The following is a 22,506-nucleotide window of genomic DNA, read 5'->3' on the forward strand; positions in this document are numbered from 1 at the left end:
TAGATGGTTCCTAGTCCTATCTGGAGATTCTGGGTATTCCCTTATGGTCTCATAGCGAAGTACTAACCAGGCCCAATTCTGTTTAGATTATAAAATCATTTGCCTATCATAAATGTATGCACTGTTTTTCGACCCTAAGGAAGGCTCCCCAAAGAAATGACAATTCAATAATTAAAGCACAACCAATTCTAAGTCTTTTCATAAGAGAAGCACATTCGAAGACATCATATCATTTCAGTGGTCCCCAAGCAACTGTTGCAACACAGAAAAGGGCTGAAGTGGGTAACTGAAACTGCACAGAGGAATAAGAACCAAATAAACTCAATCATTTGCCAAAGGAGTAAGAGTTGTGTAGCAAAAACATATCCATCAGTGACAGATACAATACAACACAAAGCAAGACCACTGTCCCAATCTGCTTGTGAAGGCAATTCAATGAAGTTTATCACATCAGAGCCTGAAACATTCTCATTCTGTCCCCAAAACGTTACGAGAGGAAACGTTATGGGAATGGATATTATCGCATTCAATAATGTGTAACGTGATGATAACGTTACAGGAATGCATTTTACCGCACAGTGCTTGCCATTTTTTGAGAACGTTCCCATATAGTCTCTCAGTTGCGCATGCATATTTCTTTTGGAGGACCGTGTAATGATTATGTAACCATAAATATAGATAGATAGAGATATAAGTAGATAGATAGATAGATTCATTCAAAGAAGATATACATGGTAAACATAGAAAACACACGTGTGTGTGCGTGCGTGCGTGCGTGCGTGTGTGTGTGCTGATTAAAAACACATATATATTTATGAAATATCTATAAAAATTACATAGAAGCTTACAAAATGTGTGTAAGTCTCTATATATCCTTAAGAAATTAAAGGGCTTCATCTGGTAACATTTCTGTTTGGGGAGGAAAACTAGCCTTTTTTTAAACTCGGTGAGTCATCCGGGAGAGCAATAAACATGACGCTCTAGGAGTAGGGAGGACTGAAGAGAAGGAAGTTCGTTCAGCCAATCACAACAAGGAGGAATGAGAGAACGGAAATGGGAATGGTAAGATTACCGCTCTAACTTCTCATGGACCGTTTTGGGAACATTACAGCTCACTGAGATCAGTTATTATCTGTTCCCTCCCTGGAACACATATAGAACACTTCGAGGTCTGTATGGAACCCGATGGGAACCCGATGGGAACCCGATGGGAACAGAGATGTGCAGTAAAGTACGATGCGTTCCATTCCCATCAGGTTCCCAGAACGTTCTCAGAACGCTATGCGATAAACTTCAATGTGAGGCTACAGACTGAACAGTATGGCTCTTAAAGAAGACAGTGATTTCTGTTGCAACTTTCCCCAGTAGCTGCAGTATGAACTCTTACTGTATACTAAACTCACTCCTGTACAATAACACTATGAAGTATACTAGCTATGGATTCATTTTCTCACCTTTTCAAACAAATCTATTCTGAATCACTTGAACAAACTTGTTGACATATGAACTTTATTTGACCTTGTTTCGACAATATGTAAACCCTTTCACTGTGTTGTGGGGATCTACTTAAAAGTAAACCCATCCAATCTCATATTCTTTTAATCAGGCGTGGGTTATTTTAAACATAAATGTGAATTCACTATTTTCTCTCTTCCTGTAGTAATTAAATCACATTCTTACTGTAGGAACTAGCCATCCTGAAATCACTTCCTTCTGTTTTAGCATATCCATTACTGTAATGAAAGCTAAAGGGTTCCCTGAGTAATGATTTATTTATGTTCTATATATAGCTATCTGACTTGCCTGAGTTTTCATGATTTTTTTTTAAGGAACACATGCTGGAAAATGCCAAAAAGGCTTTTAAAACCTTTATTCAACACTCTCCAGGTATGATTCATTCTCTGAAGAGTATGGGTGAAACCTTACAGTTTTAAGCATCACTTAGTTTGCAAACTTTATTGCAAACTACTTAAATATAAAGTCAGCCTGTTAAAAGTATTAGCCTTCAGGAGCCATGGGACTGCTTATGTTATAAATGCCCAACAGACTGCAGTTCAAGCATTTTATGGTCCAACTGCAATTTGCTAAGAGAAGTTGCATGTGCTGGGATTTGCGAAGGGCAAAGCAATTGGTCAGTACATCAGTATTTAGCCAGGCCACCCCTGCCATTTGCCAGAAGGAAATACTGTAGCTGCCTCAGACAGCAGCTCTACAGTATCATGAAAGGGTACACTGGTAGTTATTTAATTTGTTGTTACTATATCTGTACTGCCTGGAATCAGGAGAGACACTTGTGGGATTTTCTGTCTCTTCTGCCAAAATAACTTGGCTGGCTTTATGTATGTATCTCAGTTCAGTGGGGATTATCATTTACTGCTCTGCTTCAGGTACTGTAAAGTCTTGGATTTGCCCTAATATTTTATCTTGGTCTGGAGTATATATTTATGTTGCATTAGCCATAGTTTCTCAAATGGGGTCACAAGGCCACTGGAAACATTTAATCTTACAAACAAAATACTGGTTTGATGAAGCCTCCATTATTGTGCTGCAGTTTTTGCCACTGAGGATATTGTTGTGCTGTGGTTACCCTTTTGGCCACAACTGTCATTGACCAAAGTTGTCCACTTTGGGGCGGCCTGGGACCAAAATTAAGGTCGGGAGAATGGAGCGACCGGATGCTCCTGAATCCTAGTATGCAGTGGCAGTACCATCATGGCTTGGCCTTGTACACATGGGGTCCAACATGATGCTGCTGCTGTTGCACAGCGTTCAGATGTCACTGGCAGGAAGTGGCATCATGGCGGTGCCCTTTCCCGTTTCTGGTGCCGCAAAAAGAAGTCGCTCTAGGCAGCTTCTTTTTGGCAACACATCATTGCCGTGCCGTTTGGTGGCTGAGGCAACAATGCGGGGCAAAGACATGTGGCACAGAGTCGCCTGTCTGTTGAGCCCCATTGTTTTTCCTTTTGCCTAGTAAAAAGAGCTGCACTGCGGGGACCCAGAGAATTCTGGACTATAATGACACTCTTTCGAGGGCTCTTTCTTTACTCCCCTACAGACAGCTTCCAAACCGCAAACAGGTACTTGCCTACAAGAAGACACTTGACACAGATGGGGACACAGGCACTAAGCCTTGCCAGAAACCAAAACGCCAACTTTGCCCACACTTTTATCCAGGAAATGTCACCGCAAGACCTAATGGCATCACACACAATATTGGGGGGACCTTCACATGCTCATCCTCTAATGTGATTTATGTTATATTATGTCATCAATGTCCATCAACACTCTACATTGGGCAAACAAGCCAGTCTCTGTACCAGAGGATAGATGGACACAAATCAGACATTAGGAATGGGAATACCAGTGGCAGAACATTTCAGTCTCCCTGGGTATTCCATCTCAGATCTCAGAACAAAAGAACTACAAAGGTAGACTGGAAAGAGAAACAACAAAACTGGAGTTCATCCACAAACTACAGTCCCTCAGCAATGGATTGAACAAAGATAACAGCTTCCTGACACACTACACACATTTCATCACTATCTCACCCCAACCTCATGGGGGCATCCTACATTCATCTATTCTGTTCACCACAGGCTAGTTCCATTGCCAAAATCGATTTACCACTTTATCTCCATGCACAAAGGCTAGTTTACAATGCCTTTGTTCACAAACAACCACCATTAAAACTGGGCTTGCCACTTCATTTCCATACACAAAGGATTTTGAATTTAAATTGACATTTTCACACACATACGGCATATATAATTTGTCCCAGGCTTACCACTCTACCAAATACATCTGAAGAAGTCTACAAAAGCTCATAATGCCAACTTCTTTCTTTAGTTAGTCTCAAAGGTGCTACAAGATCTCTCTACCTAGTAGGCAATTGAAGCTTTTGAACTGAATAATAAACAGTCCTTTGAGAGAAGTGTTAACATACATCACTACTCCAGAACTCAAGTGGTACATTACTTATTTCTTTACATACATGTGTAAATGTGTCATATACCATGATTCCAATGAGATTTGCCTTCTAAAAAAATGAAAGAAAGGTATAAAAAGGAACCATTATCTGTCCTATAACTATACCATGACATCCTACAGACCTCTATAAAATAGTAGAGAGAAAAACTTAGGGAAGAAAGGAATCACCATATATTCAATATACTCCGCTCTTAATCAAGAAGCTCTTGAAGCTGAAACTTAGGGCCCTAACAGACAGACCAAAATAAAGCTGCTTCAGGTCACTTTGGAGGTATGCTGTTTAAATGACACGCACATCTTAAGAGGCCAGAAGCTGCGTGAAAGCTACGCTCCAGTCCTTGGTACTAGAGCATGGCTTTGGCACTGCTTCTGGCCTCTTAGGAAGCATGCATCACTTAAACAGCATACCTTCAAAGTGACCTGAAGCAGCTTTATTTTGGCCTGTCTGTTCAGGCCCTTAGTCTTTTATTTAACTTAACTGGTGAGGACCCAAAGTGACTTAAAATGAAGAGATGCACCTATACGTACAACAAAGAACATACCCATATTTCTGTCTCTGAAAATGTTAGATATAAGTGTCACACTTTCCAAGAGGATCATTTCCTGGGATTCTCTGCAGAAAGGCATGGCTAATTTGTTTCCAAACTTGTTCAATAATTTGTAGTACAGTCTCAGGCTATTTTATGCAGCAGTGGGTAAGGAAGCAAAGACAAGGCAAACGAATGCAAAATGAATGAAGTGTCCAGAAGTAAATTAAAATATATTCTGTAAGCATCAGTTTGGTACAGTTGACAGAGGGCTGACTTATTATGAAGTCGTAAAGCTTTATGAAAAACACAGCTCTACAACTGTCCTACTACATCATATTACCACTATAATTAAAAAATTACTTCCGGTGATTAAGATGTTACAGCCACCTTTCCTCTTACATTGAAAGCACAGTGAGCTCTGTGAACATCCTACAGTTCCTCTTTCAACTAACTGCCATACAGTCAATGCGTCCACAGGTCAACTTCTTGGTCAACCATCTCTTTTCCACTGTACTTGGTAAAAGAAAGTGAGAAAGTTGTTTTTACTCACACAAACAAGCCACATTTTATATGCAGAGCTGCACTGCAGGGACCCAAAGTCCTTGCCAATGGGATTGTCCATCAGATGAACCTCTGTGACTGCATGAACCAGCTACCAACAGAAAATGGCTACAATGTGTTTTGAAGGCATCTTGACTGACATAGGATAAACCATTATTTCATTTCCATGTTCGCACAATCCAGGACTTGGAAAAGAGGCACTTAAAGATTTTGGAATAGAAGATTGCCCAAGGCCATTAGTGTTATTCTGCATACTGGCATTTAATAAGGAAATGAAAGCCCTTGTATAGGGATGGGGTAGGCTGGGGCATGTTGGGCTAGCTCCAGCACTCCTTGCCCAGGGCTCATTTAATAATGAGCTCAAAAATTGCACTCTTGGATCCAAAGAAAATTCTAAGGATTCAAGATTTACTGATTTTACAAGTATCAGCAAAGTCAGGTGTATTTTTGTAGACACCCTTCAGTTAGAAGGACCAAGCACACACATTTTTACAGTTCTTTAAGCAAGTTTCTTTAAGCACCAACATGTTACAATAAACACATTTAATTCCATCCCTGGAACAGAAGATTATTTTTACAACATTTTTCCCCATGAGAATAGAACAAAGAGGAAGCAAGCACAAGCTTGTGGTTTGAGGATTTAATCTCTGCAGTATCCCAGAGGATACATTGCTGGTGAAAGCAAGTGGTATATTATGTGACAATCATATGCAACACACTGTGCCCAGGTATAAATTTAAAACCTTTCCCATTTAGATAATGGACTGTGATTGTGTCCTAGTCCTCCATTTATATATTCGTGTTTTATTTTATATACAGAATGGTCAACACAATCATTTCCCTATTTCTTTTATGAACACATGAAAGTCCTTGATCTTCTACACATCGAGATAAAAACAATATTGCTACAACGTCAAGAAGAAACTCTTCTAGAACATGGCCACATAGCCCTAAAAACCCACAAAAAACTATGAAGGCCATGAAAGCCTTCAACTTTATAATATTGCTACAGTTACTTACGCTAAGTGCTTACGGCTAAAAATCATAAATAGGTCCTCTGAGGAAGAAAAAAAATACACAGAGACAAGGAAAAATATTTAGAGGTAGTTTCCAAAATCTTCTGTGCTTGCTACTCAGAACATTATGTTATTTTGATCCAGAAATTAAAAGTTTTAATAGTAGCTTTGTTTTCATGATTACCTACAGATAGATTCTAAATAAGACCATGCTTCCTATAGCACATTAATTCAATACAAAAACACAAATGTGAAGTAATAATTATGATTATGATTATGATTATGATTATTATTTGTATCCTGCTTCTCCAAAAAGATAGAGGGGGCTAACAATAAAACATCCATAAAATACAATATGCATACAATAAATATCTCATTGTCCACTGTGTCCCAGACCCTCCATTGTCCATTATGTCCCAACCTTCCCACCTACAATAAAAAACAATTATTAACAATTGTTAAAACTATTAGTAAAAGCAGGGCAGGCGGTTGCTAAATAATTAGTTAAATTGACAGGGGGTTGTTAGAATGTTAAACTGGGAAGGCCTGCAGGAAGAGATATGTCTTGATTGCCTTTTTTAAGCTTTCAAGACTGGTGATATATCTGATCTCCTCCAGGAGGCTATTCCGTAACTTGGGGGTGGCTGGGTGTAATACGTTCTTATTAGAGGACCTCAATGTGCGAGGCAGATTATATGGGAGAAGGAGATCCCGTAAGTAAGCTGGACCCAGGTCATGAAGGGCTTTCAAAGATTATAACTTGTACCGGGGAGGGGGGGGGGGGCAGAAAAAAGGCTGAAAAAAAAAGTCCTCAGAAACCATGACTTACCACCAAAATTCAAAGGTTTGTAATTTGTTATGAAATTCCCTTATATGAGAACTCTACCAGCCAATCTAAAGTATATATTCTGAACGCCAGTCACACTTTCATCAAATCCATTTATTACTCAAACATAATAGAGTGACCATTATGTATTCCTGCAGTGCTCAGCTCTTTAATCCCAATTCACCCCAGTCTTGTGAGAGATATATGCACACATAGACCGGCTTAAGACTACAAAACCTACAATATAGGTTGATCAGAAGAAAGATCTGCACACCATTCATTGAATTTAGCAAGTGAATTTTATCAGATATTTGAGCTAAGAGAATCAGACAAAATTCCATCATACAGATGGATTCTCTCTCTGAACTGCCACAAATCCCATTCCTTGGAATAAGGAACTTCGACTGGGAAGAGAGTTCCAAAGTCTGGGAGCAGCCACTGAAAAGGCCATCTCCCATGTTCCTGCCAGATGTCCTTGTGAGGAAGTTGGGACAGAGAAAAGGACCTCCCCAGCAGACCTCAGAGCACAGGCTGGTTCGTCGTCCTTCACATAACCTGGATCTGAGCACTGCAGGGCTTTAAAGGTTATAGCCAGTACTTTGAATTGTGCCCAGAAACAGACCAGGAGTCAGTGGAGTTGTTGCAACAACGTAGTTGTATGCTCCTTGTAGGCAGCACCCAACAGTAATATGGCTGAAGCTCTTTGAACTAGCTGAAGTTTCTAAATACTTTTCAAGGCAGCCACACATAGCACACATAACAGAGATCCAACTAGGATGTAACTAAGGCATGTGTCGCCTTGGCTGGATCTGATATCTGAAGGAATGGGCACAGCTGGCACACAAGCTTTAACTGTGGAAATGCACTCTTAGCTACCACTGAAACCTGGGCTTCCAGACTCAGAGTTGGATCCAGGAGCACACTCAAGCTGTGAACTTGCATTTTCAGGGGAGTGTAACCCCATCCAGTGCAGGCTGGATGGGGTTACACTTATTCCCTAATCCGCCTTTCAACAGATTAGGAGCACCCAGTTCTTGTCTGGACTAAATTTCAATTTGTTCACCTTCACTCAGTCCATTACTGATGACAAGCACCAGTTTAGGAGCAAAACAGCTTCCTTGGTTTGTGGTGCAAAGGACTAATAGAATTGGGTATCATCTGCATACTGATAGCACCAATCTCTGGAAAACCTTTCCTTGCAGTATCATGTATATATTAAATAGCATGGGGGGGGGGCTGAATCCTAAGGGACCCCAAAGGTCAACAGCCAAAAGTCAGCAGTTCTCCAGCACCAATTTCTGGATTCATCCCACCAGGAAGGAACAGAGTCTCAGGGCCTTATCACATGTGAAACAGGAGCTCCAATTAGAAGCGAGGGGGAAACAGAGTCACTTCAGATCCAAGGCAATTCACATGATGTATTATCATACCTGAGGAACAAAATTGTGGTCTCTACTTGGGCAAAGCGGAGTGAGTGCACATTGTATTACCATGCCAGAGGGATTCAACGATTCGAATTGGCATCCTTGCACATGCTCAGTGGGGCTCTGGACACTGTCATCCTTCCCTGCCCCCGCCTTAGCTGTCATCCTTCATCAGGGGGAAGGAGGAGGCAGGGGGTGATGGGACAGGTTGCAGGGTGGCAGAGGGGACAAGATTGGGGTGAAGGAGCAGGCAGGGGATGTTGGGACAGGTCACAGGGTGGCAGAGGGGATGAGATCGGGGTGAAGGAGCAGGCAGGGGATGTTGGGTCAGGTCGCAGGGTGGCAGAGGGGGCGATATTGGGGTGAAGGAGAAGGCAGGGGATGATGGGACAGGTCGCAGGGGGTCACTGGTGGCGAGATAGGAGTGATCTTACACACTAGACCAATTTGAAGTGAAATCGAGGTGAGCTTGGAAACAATTTTTTGTGAATTCGCTTGTTACCAAATTCACAAAAATGAGGAGTCACTCCGAATTGACTGTGGATTCGCCTCGGAATGACCCCCCTCCCAGAAAGCAATCATGTCTGATAATGCATCACGTTATAACGTGAATATGCATGGCTGGACCCGGTGACTCCAGATCTGAGCTGCAAAACCCCTCGTGTGATAAAGCCCACAGTGAAACAGTGCCCCCAAGTCCCATCTCAGCATGGTTGATGGTATCAAAAGCCACCAAGAGGTCTAGCAGAACCAATAGAGACACACTTCCCCGGTTTAGTTCCTGGTTTAGTTTCATCCACCAAGGTGACCAAAGCCATCTCTGTCTCATAACCAGGCCTGAAACCAGATTGAAATGGATCAAGAGAATCCATTTCATCCAAAAACCCCTGGAGCTGAAAGGCTATAATGGTGGAAACCAGGAATGTTTTTTTAAGTGATGGTTTTATAAGAGCCTCCTTCAGGCAAGCTAGAATTCTGCCTGGCTTTATTGAGGCATTTATCACTTCCTCTACCCACTCAGCCAGTCCCTCTCTAGTTTTTTTTTAATAAGCCAGGAAGGGCAAGGATCTGGCACACATGTGATGGCTTTCACTTTATCTTCTCTTGAAAAGGCATCTTCCATCTCCCATGTATGCTTGACTGGAGTGTGGACAAGATCCTTGTGCCAGACTCCCTTCTGAAGGAGGCCCACCATACCTTCCAAAGGCTCACAAAGACATTTGGCCTGAAAAACCCTTTACCTTTTAAACTCTCTTCAGTGAGCTTTAATCAGCTTCCTGCCAAACACTTTCCATCCTGTGGTTTAACAATGAAGATTTCTCATTTTAATTGTTGTAGGAGCATATTAAATGAAAAAGTAGGGTGATGTCCCAGGTATAATAAATTAGTTTAGTATTCAATTGCTTCAGTACCACCTTCCCTTCCACATTTTTCCATATGAACTATAGACCAATGACTTGTCTACAACACTGCCTCCTTACTCTCCCTCCTACATAAAAGAGAAAAAGTAAAATCCCAGTTCTATTCTGTGCAGGTTGCAAATTCTGTTCTAATGTGGTTTAGAATGCAAATTCATGACTAAATGAACCCTTTCAGAAAAGAAGTAAACATGGCTAAAGCAACAATATTTAAGCGCTGAAGATTTCTGAGAGGCAAGGCACTTTCTCTACATTACATACTGACCAGGTCCCTCAAGTTTATTTGCATCAAGTTGAAAGTGACCATGAAAAAAGACATTGAAATCTGGGATAGGTAGGGTGGAAAGAGGAAGCAATATATCAAACATGTAATTCCTTTTTTTCCACACAGGAGGTACATGGTAGGGGGTAGAGTCTTCACAAACTTCCTCTTAACAAATCCTGTCAAGAAAACCCCATGAAAGGTTTGCCTTAGAGTCACCATAAGTCGGAAACAATTTGAAGCCACACAACAACAGCAAGATAGACAGAGAGAACCAGTGTGGTGTAGTGATTTGAGTGTTGGACTACTACTCTGAAGACCTGGATCTGAATCCCCAGTCAGCCATGAAACCCATTGGGTGACCTTGGACAAATCACACTCTCTCAGCCTCAGAAGTAGGCAAAGGCAAACACCCTCTAAACAAATCTGGCCAAGAAAACTCTGTGACAGGGTCACCTTAGGGTTGCCCTAAGCCAGAAATGACTTGAAGGCACACAGTAAGTAAAATAAATACTTTTAATACCTATTTAAGAGCCAGTGTGGCATATTGGTTTGAGTGCTGGACTAGCACCAGCGTTTTATTCCCAGCTCAGCCATGAAATCCACTCAGTAACCTTGGGCAAGTCACAAGCTCTCAGCCTCATGGGAAGGCAATGGTAAACTTCCTCTGAACAAATCTTGCAAAGAAAGCCCTGTGATAGGGTCACCTTAGGATTGCCATAAGTCAGAAACTACTTGAAGACATACAACAATAACAACAACAACAACAACAACAACAACACCTATTTAATTCAAAGTTATAGCCATGTTAGTCTGTAGAATCAGTATGTAGAGAGATCTTGTAGCACCTTTGAGACTAACTGAAAGAAGTTGGCAGTATGAGTTTTCACATCTGAGGAAGTAGACTTAAGTCTATGAAAGTTCATGCTACCAACTTCTTTCTGTCAGTTAGTCTGAAAGGTACTACAAGATCTCTCTACGCCTACTTAATTGTTATGGCTGCATCCTAAGGATTTGTAATTTGGTGAGGTGCTTAACACTCTTTGATAGCAACCTCTACTTTGTTCTCATACTCTATCCCAAATTGTGATTCAGGTTCCTTGAGTGCTTGTCTGCACTATAAAATTAAACTGATTTATTGCTCAGTCCCTCCCTTCTCAGAGTACTTTAGGAACTGCAGTAAAATGGAGTGACTTATAGAGCTCTCCAATGAAGCTCTCTTCCACTCCCCCTTAAAGGTCTCTGTTTCACCAAATACAGTATTCCTTAGGACTGAACCATGTTAACTAAAGTGGTATGAAACTAATATAATTGTGTAAAGATTTATCCATACAGAAAGTAGTAAGAACAGCCCATAGATATGCATTGAGAAATTAAAATGTTTGACTATTAATCTTAATGCTTTTGACTATTAATCTTAAAGCCTGCTGACACACCTATTTTTTTACAATTTTTTCTTTAACATTTCTATACCATCCAAAGGATTTTCCAAAACTTGATGTCCACCTTACTCCCAATGGCAGGAAAAAAAACCCTCTAACTGCAACAAAAAGAGTTCCTGCTCTCAGTTTGTATTAGTGAAAAACTTTTTTAAACATACATCTGGGCTCAAAGATATGTGAGAACTACCATCCTAGCTAACATTCTTGCAGGAAACATTATCTAGCCCATTTCAGTCTAGTTTCCAGCTAGAGTGCTATACCAAAAACAACCTGTTTTGACTAGCAACCTACTCAGACGTGGAGTACTATCCTGTTGATCTTTCTGCTTCTTTCAGTGGCTTTCAATACCACTGACCATACTACTTCAATACTACTGGACTGGCTCTGTGGGACAGCAGTAGGAACCACTGTTGTGGTGGCTCTGCTTTTATCTATAGGGCCAGTTCCAAAGAGTGGTAATGGGGAATTGCTGTTCCATTCTGTCGCCCATGCTGCTTAATATTTATGAAGCCACTGGGTGAGAACTTTGTGAGTTGGGTGCCATCAGTATACTGACACTCATTATTACTTCTCCTTGTTACTGAAGTCAGCTGGAGCTGTGCAAGAGTTGGGCCAGTGCCTGGATGCTGTAATAGCTGGATAAGGGCCAATAAACTAAAGCTGAATCCTTATAAGACAGAGACTTTGTGGATTGGTGATTCTCAGGGTAAATGATCTGCCCAAAGGATTATGTGGGTAGCCTGGAAACAATCCATTTCTATCACTTGAGTTCCAGGTGATTTCTGCAGCTTAAAGTGCCTGAAGCCACTAGGAATACATCAACTACAGTACCTCCTGAATAGGGGTAACTGTCACTGTAATGCATATAAACTAGTAACTTCCCAATTAGGCTATTGGAATGCACTCTACACTGAGCTACCTTAGAAGGTGACTTAGATGCCATGGCGCGTGAAAAATACAGCAACTAACTTGCTAACCAGAACACTGAATGGAAACGACATGACACTTGTTTTAAAGCAATTGCACTGGTTGCCAATACACTCCTGATCTGATGTTAACTGATGACACTTACAGCCATAAAGAGTTGGGACCTCAGCCTAACAGTTCTTCACTACTATCCATTGCTTTTATCAACACCTTGTAGGCTGGGCAAAGACAGTTGTATACAACATTTCTTCCATGTGGTTGCATTGTTCACTGCAGGCTAAATGGCTGTGTTGAAACAGTAGAATATAGCTCCTCAATAATCTAGTTTACTGTTAATATTGCAAGTCAGAGGAATGGCTAAGGCAGGTTTGGATTCTCAGCCCTCTCCCACCAACATGGTCATCTTTCGGGGATGCTTTGATTGAGATTTCCTGCATGGCAGGGGGTTGGACTGGATGGCCCTTGTGGTCTCTTCCAACTCTACGATTCTATGATTCTAACATAAATCCCAGAGTTTTCCAGCAAAGAGCAATCTACTTGAATTATCCCCTCAGGTCCAGTCTCAGACCAAATCAAGCACTCAACTGCATTCAAAAGCCTCAAGTTAAATTGACTTGCATGCAGAGAGGCTGTCCCCCTAACATTCAAGAGGTATTTTAAAAGTTGGAATTAAGTTTTGCACATAAAGATAGACCCAGATTAGAGAAAGAATGCCTATCTCTGATGCCAGCATTTGTTTTTGTGTGTTTCCCCCCAGTTCCCCAGTCACAGGATACAAAAATACCTAGAGTAGACACATTTTGTTACAGGAGCTCACGTTCACTGTGCTACATCTGATTCAACCCAATGCTGTAGGAGGGAAGGGGGAAAGAAATTTTCCTCCTCCTATCAACTACAAGGCAGGAACTTCCTTGAGAACAGAAGAAAGAGATACAACTGGTTCCCAAACCCAAACTGTGTTTTCCCCAGCATAGTTCCAGGAGCACAGAAACACAAAGATATGTTTCAGCAATTTGGCTGGCCTCCTTCCCATCAGGGACATAGCTAGGATTTTAGGAAGGGGGGGGGGGGGGCCAGACTAAGTGCCCCCATTTAAATGGGGCTTGGGGGGGGGGGGGCGGCAGAAAAACCCCTTTTTTTTTCTAATGGAAGGGGGGGGTCCGGACCCCCAGACCCCCCCCCCTTGGCTACATCCCTGTTCCCATGCTATTTCTCCCATGCTTCATCACCATGCCATACTGTCTTTTCCATATTTACTTGTTGACTGTTTGTCCAAGGAAAAGAATGGAAGTATAGAAAAAGGAAAAGCTAGCGAAAAGAATATCATGGGATGAGACCAAGGAGTTACAATGAACAGTGAGGTCAAAAGGAGAACAAATAGTAACTAATAAAAGATTAGAGTCTCCTGCAAGATTCCACACTGTTAATTTTTCAGTTAAGGGCTGTCCCTAAGTCTAAGGTGGGCAATACTTGGTTATTCTAAACTCCAATAACCCAATGATACTCCACCTCTGGTCCTCCTGGAATTTTGAATTTCAACTTCCCAAATCCCAACCCCACACAGCCAAAAGTCAGGGATGCTGGGAACTAACATCTAAATCATCCAGACAGTTAACTGTTAGTGACAGCTGCTCTAGCCAGCATGGCCAAGGAAAGAAAAGAAGGGTTATGGGAATTGTAGACCAATAAAATCTGGAGAATTAAAAGATTCCCTCAGGTCTTTTTGAATTGTGAGTATGAATTGTGAGTAAGGCATTTAGCACTTCTTAGTAATTAACAGAATGCTATATACCACTGGGCCAACAGAAATAGAGCCATGATGGCCCTGAGAAAGAGGTTTCAGTGTGCTGAGGAAAACCCCAAAGTTTGATAAGTGTAAGAAGATGTTCAGACACACATCCCCCACTAAAGCAGCCCAGTAAGGACTGATCATGTTCATAAATATTTTGACCATGCCAAACCACCACAAAACGTTAAGTATGTGTTGGATAAGAAAAATGGAAAATTGAAAGAGAGATTAAGTGACTGGACTCCAGAATCCTGAATATAGGCATGGATGGAAACTTAACCAGAATTGCCATTGAAGAGGAGAGTACACATTACAACATTTTCATACTGGAAAATCAAACTACTTCAAGTACTTTCAGTAAAGAAAACAGTGCAAGCTCTAGATGGACTCAATGTAATTTCTTTCCAAAGTCTTATAAAACAAATGTCCATCAGTGCAACAGTAGACACCTCTCAAGTGTTCAGCAATATGTTGGACTGCACAGCTCCACAAAGCAAGAATCCAGTTTCTCACTCTCTCACAATATCTGAACCCAGCATTAGTCCATATAGATAAGTGGTGAAATATAAAAGTGTTGAGTTATGAAATATACAACACAATATGCAGTTGTATAGCAGTCACCTGGGGGAATCTAAAGACCACCATTGTCTCCCACTCATGACAGCTACATCTTTCCTCCGGTAGTTAAGATGTCATACGTCTCAGTATCAGCTGCTAGGGAAAACAATCTGGAAGGAGTTAGTTTTCCCATGTTCTGATTTTTGGACTTCTGGTGAGTCACAGTAAAGAAAAAAGCTAGGCTATGTAGCCCAGGTTGAATCCAACAGAGCTATTTTTATGTTCTAACTCGTGAGTGGCTTAGGTATAAAGCCCTTCTATGGTATTGCTGTTCTGTGCCTTCAAGTTGTTTCCAACTTATGGCAACCATAAGGAAAACCTACCATTGGGGGGGGGGGGGCTTGAGGGGGGGGATTTGTTCAGAGAGGGTTTGACATTGCCTTCCTCTAAGGCATTGTGTGGTTTGCCCAGAGTTTCCATGGCCAAGTGGGGATACAAACTCTGGTCCCCAGAGTCATAGTCCAACATTCAAACCACTGCACCATACTGACTCTCTGTGATATAATTCTTTTAAAACTATGTATTAGCAGTTTATTCTTCAAATGTTAGTAACAAATTTCTTCCATATTGGTAATATCCACTATAAGAAATTCTAACAGAGGCAACCATCAGGTTCTTAGTTCTTTACTAGATGTAAGGCACCTATTTGTTCAACTAATAAAAAACAGTAATTCTCAACTTTTGATCCTCCAGATATTTTGGACAGTTATTTTAAAAATAACTAAGTGTGCCTTGCCCACTATCTTCATTCATTCCACCAGTGGGCCTGGAGTGGAGTAGAAAACAAACATGCACTTTCCCCTTTCATTTGTCTTGCCAGAAACTACAGAATTTGCTGGGTATTCTGTAGCTACCCTGAGCACCTCTGAAAAACCTGAAAAAAAGGAAGGAAAGAGAGCAAGTTTGTTACCTTTCAGATGAAAGTGCTGAGGAAACGAATGAGTGACCAGAAAGGGCGGGGGATCAAGGTAGCAGACAAGATGAAGAGGGAAAGACCCCCAAGGCTGATATCATCATAACAACCATTCTCCCTAATATAGGTCTTCTTGATGCATGAGATTTTGGACAGAGTTCCAATAAATGAGCCCTCCCTGTTATGTTTCAACCCAGGCAGACATTAAATGCTTTAGTGAAAACTGGCACTGTCCTTTATGAACTTCATAGTAGCCACAGGTTTGGAGAGGAAGGAAAGATTTGGGTCACAATGGCTTAGCCTGGAGAAGAGACTGTTAAGGGGTCATATGATAGTCCTCTTTAAGGGGTGTCACATTGAGGATGGAGCAAGCTTGTTTTCTGCTGCTCCAGAGACTAGGACCCAGAACAATGGATGCAAGCTCCAGGAACAGAGATTTCACCTCAACATCAGGAAGAACTTTCTGACAACAAGAGCTGTTCGACAGTGGAACACACTCCCTCAATGGAGAGTGGTGGAGTCTCCTTCCTTGGAGGTCTTTAAACAGAGGCTGGATGGCCATCTGTCGGTATGCTTTGATTGGGATTTCCTGCATGACAGGGAGTTGGATTGGTTGGCCCTTGTGGCCTCTTCCAACTCTACAGTTCTATGATTCTATGATTCATGGTGTGTGGGGAAAGAAAGATTTACTTGTTTTCATCTCTCTACCCTTTTCTGAATTAAGATCAGTCCCTACTCTCAAGCTGCTATTTGCTCCACGTGCCTCTATATCCCTCTCTTCTTAAGGAAAATAGCTGCTTTATAGTCAAGTTTTAACTTTTTTGCAGGGGTGGGGATGGAGAGGGATGGTGCAGAGGTGGGGAAAAGTTATTTTAAAAAAAACCTTTCCCACAAGTACTGTGGTCTTGTTCTAGGTCAGCCACTGCCACTTCATTGTTTAAGAAGAAAATTGTTGCAACTTGACTTTGGCTAAGATCCAATACTGTTTCAGGACCTTTCCAGAATTTGTGATTTCATCCCCTGCCTTTCTCCATGTATCCTTAAAAAAACCTTCTCCAAAAGAGCAGCAAAATATCCAAATAAGCAACTGCACCAGAAAGCGAAACAAAATAAAATCTTGCTTCCCCTGACAAATCCTGAAGTTAGCCTTGGCCATGAACTGTTTAGCTCAGAGGTGAACCATTCATACTATAAAGGTATTTTTGATCTACAATTCCCACCAGCCCTAGCTTGCCTAGAAACAGTGAAAGGCCAGGGGAGTGGTAGTCCAAAATACATCTAGAGGACTACAGTCAGCTAATCCTGATTTAGCAGCTGCCAGGACAGGTATAAGAGCCACCCTGTGTCATTAAAGCAATACCTTCCACATCGTATCAATTTCAAGGATCAGCTGTGTCTGTGAATTGATATTTTTGTTCACAAGAACAGACTTAACAGTCTTGGGTCACTTTTAAGATTTTTAAAAATATACCTAATCCTTCCTAGCAAAGTCTTCTTTCTCTTTGTAGACTAGAGACCACTTCGTCAGATGTATGATCTGATGTGCCCTATAGAACAAAAAAAGTATGCCATAATAAAACATGTTTGCTTCTGCGACTCAAGAAGGCTGATTTGTTGTAACGAAATCAAAAGAACAAGGTCAAAGACAACAAGGGTGCATTTGAAACCTGCAGAAGTCAGCTCACTAACCTGATGAATGTTTGACTTGTTTTGTCTCCACCGACAGCTCATCACCTTCTACTTCAGAATTGTTTTAATCCTTTTTTTAAAAATAATAATGTGTTCATGTGTATATTTATTGTAGGCTGCTTTGGAGGCACAGGATGGCAGAAAAGCTATTGATCAAAACTTTTAATAAATAAAGAGTAAGTTATGGGGACAGTGTCGTGTAGTGGTTTGAGTGCTGGACTATGACTCTGGAGACCGTGGCCATGAATCACACTGGGTGACCTTGAGCAAGTCACACTCTCTCAACCTGAAGGGAAGGCAATGGCAAACCTCCTCTACACAAAACCTCATGATAGAGTTGCCTTAGGGTCACCATAAGTTGGAAATGACCTGAAGTCACACAACAACAAGAACAACAACAATAAGTTACTCTGGCTTTAGGATTTCATCAGCTAACCCATTCACAAATAACAACTTGGCCTTAAACTCAGCAGTCAGCACAAAGCCAAACTGCCACAATGGAAATTCAATAGTTCAGCTACCTGAATAAGTAGCTGCAGAATCTGTCCAAAGTTCATTTTCTCATTTGTTGTCATAAACACTGAGCCTTCAAGCACTGCTTTCTAAACAGGAAGATTCTCAGCATGTACAAAATAACCTAGACACACACAACGTGCCCATGCACAAGCCTCAATCTACCTTGCTCCCCACAGATAAAACAGCAGCCTCTTTAGAAAAAGACTGTCAACTACGCTGAACAGACACACACACCCGCCTCCTCCCTGGGCTTTGATCTCTTCTTTCTAGGCACTAAGTTGGCTCAAGACAAGATTAAGATAGGCAACAGTCAAGATTTAAAAATATAGCTAATCATCCTTAGCCAAGCCTCTCTCTTTATAGAAACATCTTGCAATACAGGATCGGGTTAGCATGCAAACATAACAAATGACATTCACAGGCTGTGTTCTTCCCCATTTACACAGCAGTAAGAGAGAGAGAAAGTGAGAGAATCCACTTCATAAACCCAAATTTTACAATTCTGCAAAACCTAAACCTCCAATCTGAGAAAAGCTGATTCCATCAACACCTATGATGGATCCACAATGAGGTATTCTGCAATACTGGTGGATTTTGAACCCTGAGGAAACCAGAGGCTGGAGTGTCTCGGTATGCAGGGTTCAGCACTCTGGTTAGGCTGGCATGGAGGCAGAACCAGACCAGGTGGCAAGCATTGCAGGATACCTAAGAGAGACCCTTACAGGCAGCAGCAGGGGAAAGCCATTCCTTGCCACCCAAAGAGCAGAAGAGAAGGCAGGGCTGGGAAGGGGCCCTGCTTCCCTTGGAAAAAAAGGCCTCTACAAAGTGGGAAGCCATCATAAATATGGAGGAGAAACCCTATAAATGCCAGAGGGAGGGCAAAGAAAGGGAGCACAGAGAATGTCATTGAGACCCCAGCAAAGGAGGTCTCCATACTCCAAAGAGCATTGAAGACTCATCTCTTCTGGCAGCAGGCCTCTCCAGAGGATTTTTAAAATTGTACATTTTAAAGGATGGAATTTTAAAGGTAGATGCTTTTCATACCAATGTGTCCCGTTTGTTCGTTTTAAAAGGACGGGTGATTTAACTGATCCTGTGTTCTCAGCCGATGCACAGTTACTGGTCTGTTGCTGTCCCCCTCGATCCATGGAGAGAGGTGTGTAAGAAATACATATTGTTATCATTATTTCGTACCTATATGTCTTATTTGTTCTTTTAAACAGATGGAGGCTTTAACTTGTGTTCTTGGCTGATGTTCTAGTTCCAGGTCTGTTGTGGTTCCCTTCCTTGATCCACGGTTAGAAGTGGGTGAGAAATAAATATCATTATTATTGCTGCTATTAATTGTCATTTCATCAAAGGGTGTTCTCATTCAAAGGCAGTCCTTGCAGGCAAGAGGGGGGCTTTGCTATGCTATGGGCTTCTCTTTCCCTCTCTCTTTCCATCAGACCAAGGGAAAGTAGCGGGTTTGAAAGTGGAAGATGGAAAGAGAAGGGGAAAGAGCAAAGCCCCTCCAGATGCTGAAGGGACAGTCTGGAAAAGGAGCCTGGAAGCGCCTTGGAGAGGATCTGCAAGGAAGAAGCCGGGGAGGCTCAGCTTTCCTAGACCTGAGCTGACTTCCTTGGAGGCATCTTCCTGGACAGGAGGTTGAAATGTAGGACATGTCCTGGAAAAGGAGAGCCTGCGGTGCCTCTGAGGACGTCGCCTCAGGTCTAGCAAAGCTCAGGCTCCCCTGTTTCTTTCTTTCTTGCAGATCGTCGCCCAGGTGCTCCAAGCCCCCTTGGCACCCCAAATCCCCAATGGCCCAAAGTGGGGTCACTAGGTGTCCTCACCCCACAAAGGAGGACTAGGCACCGCCAAATGGAGGACCTCCAAGAAAAATGCAGTGGCATGACGAAAGAACAGCTAAAACCCCCTTCTATCAATAGGAGTCCCTGCTTCCTGAGCCCTGTCCCAAAAGGAGGACCTTGTGGGCAGAAAGAGGCTGGAATGGAGGGCAGGTCCTGGAAAAGGAGGACAAGGCATTGCCAAATGGAGGACCCTGAAGATAAATGCAGGGATAGGACCCGACAATAAGCTTTCTTTAAAAAAAAAACCCACCCCACTTCTATCGATAGCAGCTTCCCGAGCCCTGCTCCGAATGGAGGACCCTGTGGCCGAGGACGGGCCCGGCCCCTGCCTACCTGGCACCCGTAGAGGCTGCCCAGCTGCTCCACGATCCACTCCTCCAGCACCAGCCTCTTCCGCAGCTCCTTGCGGTCGTATTTCACCGTCACTTTGCCCTGCTGGTGCCGCCGGGGCTGGGGCTGGGGCTGGGGCTGCTGGGGCTGGAGGGGCTGCATGGCCATGGCCGCCGCCGCCGTCGGGGCCCCGGAGGAGTCCTCCTCCCTGGACGCCTGGAAGAAGACCCGGGCCCCGCTCCCTCCGGCCCCAGCAGGGCTAGTGGCAGCCCCGCCGGCCCCGCTCCCGACGCCGACGCCGCCGCCCCCGGCCACCAGAGACATGATGATGATGATGGTCCCCCGACGAAGGAGAGCAGCAGCAGCAGCAGCAGCAGCAGGGAGGCAGGCAGGCAGCAGGCGCTCCGGCTCGCCACCTGCCCTCCAGCAAAGGGGAGGGGCCACACCCACCGCCACGCCCCCTCCTCCACGCCCCTCCCCCTCTTCTTCTTAGAATCACAAGCGCCACCCGGTCCAGCCCCATGCTGCCATGCAGGAACTCCCCATCATGGCATCCCCGACAAGACCGCCTTCTTCCCCCTCCTCCTCCCCTTCTTCTTCTTCCTCTCTTTCTTCCTTCTCCTCTTTCTCTTCTTCTTTCTTCTTCCTCCTCCTTTCCCTCCTCCTCTTCTTCCTCCTCTTTCTTTTTTCTTCCTCCTCTTCTTCTTCCGCCTTCTTTCTCCTCTTCTCCTTTTTCTTCTTCTTCTTCGTCCTCCTCCTCCTCTTATTTTTCTTCTTCTTCCTCCTCCTGTTCTTCATCATCATCATCATCTTCCTCTTTTCCTTCGTCCTTCTCTTTCTATGTGTTTTAAGCTATTATTGAGGCATAGCCCTACATTTTTTCTCTTGAAGGTCCTCCATTTTACAGTGCCTTGTCCTCCTTTGCGGTGAGGACCAGCATGACCAGAGGTCCTCCTTTCTCTAAGGCCTGTCCTACGTTTGAACTTCCAAAATGTCTTTCATTTGGAGCATAACCGAGAAGCATGGACTAGGGCAGATGGGAGACTTTGATTGGGCCAAGTTGCCCCATTTTCCCTGAAAGGTCCTCCATGTGGAGGAGGTGCCTGGTCTCCAACTGCATTATTTCTAGATGCACCCTGAGCCTCTTTTGGAACTCCTCTAAAATCTGAGGTAGCTTTCACAGGATAGGGGTTTACGGTTTTTAAGGCTGTAGTTTGGGGCTCTTCCAGACTGGCTAAATATGCTGTGATATGGAGGATTTCACTGATCTACTTCTCTTGTCCTGGTGTATTCTCCAGTAATTTCCTGCCGGCAAGGCACTGTCAGTGTCAAACCAACTGACTGGAAGCAGCTCTGGGAACCTTTGCAGTTGAAAAGAATACAAATATTCTAAACAAATAAATAAATATTTCAAAGGGGAAAACAGGGCATGTGTGGCCAAGCAACACCAGTGTGGTCAAGATGGCAAAAGAAGACATACGCTAGCAGAGGCTGTAGCAGTTTGTTTTTGTCTGAGCCTACTGGGAAGGGCAAGATTTGGACCCCCCTCTCTCTGCCCCTGCTGAGCTGAGCGCAAACTTCTTTTTCACTTTAAAATCATTCTACAGCAATTGAAGTAAGCTGAGGATGAAAGGGGGATGTTGGCGAAGGAGAATGAAACTGGGACATTCTAAAAGCAGATGAGAGAGTATGAATCAGGACTATCCCTACCAAATCAAGGCAGTTGGAGGAGATGTTCCTATGGTTCCATATCTGAGACAACTCATTCTCTTAAGAGAGAACCCTTCTGCATACGTCGTTATATAACTGGACCAGAACACACTGCAGAAATAATCCAGTTTGAGGCCGCTTTAGCTGCCCTAGCTCAGTGCTAAGGAATTATGGGAACTTTGTGAGACATTTAGCCTTCCCTCTGTCAGAGACAGCTGTGGTGCCATTATAAACTACAGTTCCCAGAATTTCCTAGCACTGAGCCAGGCCAGCTACAGCAGTCTCAAACCGGATTATTTCTGCAGTGTGTTTTGGATCCCAGCTACATTACATTCCACCTTTTTCCCAGTCCAGGACTCAAGTTGGAATGAGGTAATTAGATTAAAGTTGAATTAAATGCAGCTACATAAAATTTCACATACACAAGTTTAATATCTAATTAAGCTTTCAGCAGAATTAAAAGCATGGCCATTAAAAATTAAAGCAGAAAATACAGACAGTCCAGCACATTCTGAGAAAGCCCTTCTCTCCAAGTGATCATCTCTCAAAGAATTGCTGAAGCAAACCAGTCTTTACCTGCCCATGGAAAGACAGCAAGAAGGGGACTTATGTTCAAAGGTGGTTTTCCTACTTCACATATTCTAGTGGCATGTTTTGAGAATAAATATTGTGAGAGTGGGAGAGACTAAAACTAAACC

The 22,506-nt window shown here is 42.9% G+C and overlaps 1 protein-coding gene across 1 annotated transcript in view; it reads right to left on the reverse strand.

Moving 5' to 3' along the window:
* The window catches only part of PPP1R14C (protein phosphatase 1 regulatory inhibitor subunit 14C), a 64,499-nt gene extending 44,063 nt beyond the window's left edge, over positions 1 to 20,436 (reverse strand). Inside the window, exon 1 of the mRNA XM_042442433.1 lies at positions 20,102 to 20,436. Coding sequence (XP_042298367.1) covers positions 20,102 to 20,422 — 321 coding nt within the window. The 5' untranslated portion in view covers positions 20,423 to 20,436. The remainder of the gene's footprint in view (positions 1 to 20,101) is intronic.
* Between the last annotated feature and the right edge of the window lie 2,070 nt (positions 20,437 to 22,506).

Source organism: Sceloporus undulatus, chromosome 1 (genome assembly GCF_019175285.1).
Source record: "Sceloporus undulatus isolate JIND9_A2432 ecotype Alabama chromosome 1, SceUnd_v1.1, whole genome shotgun sequence".
Taxonomy (NCBI): Eukaryota; Metazoa; Chordata; class Lepidosauria; order Squamata; family Phrynosomatidae; genus Sceloporus; species Sceloporus undulatus.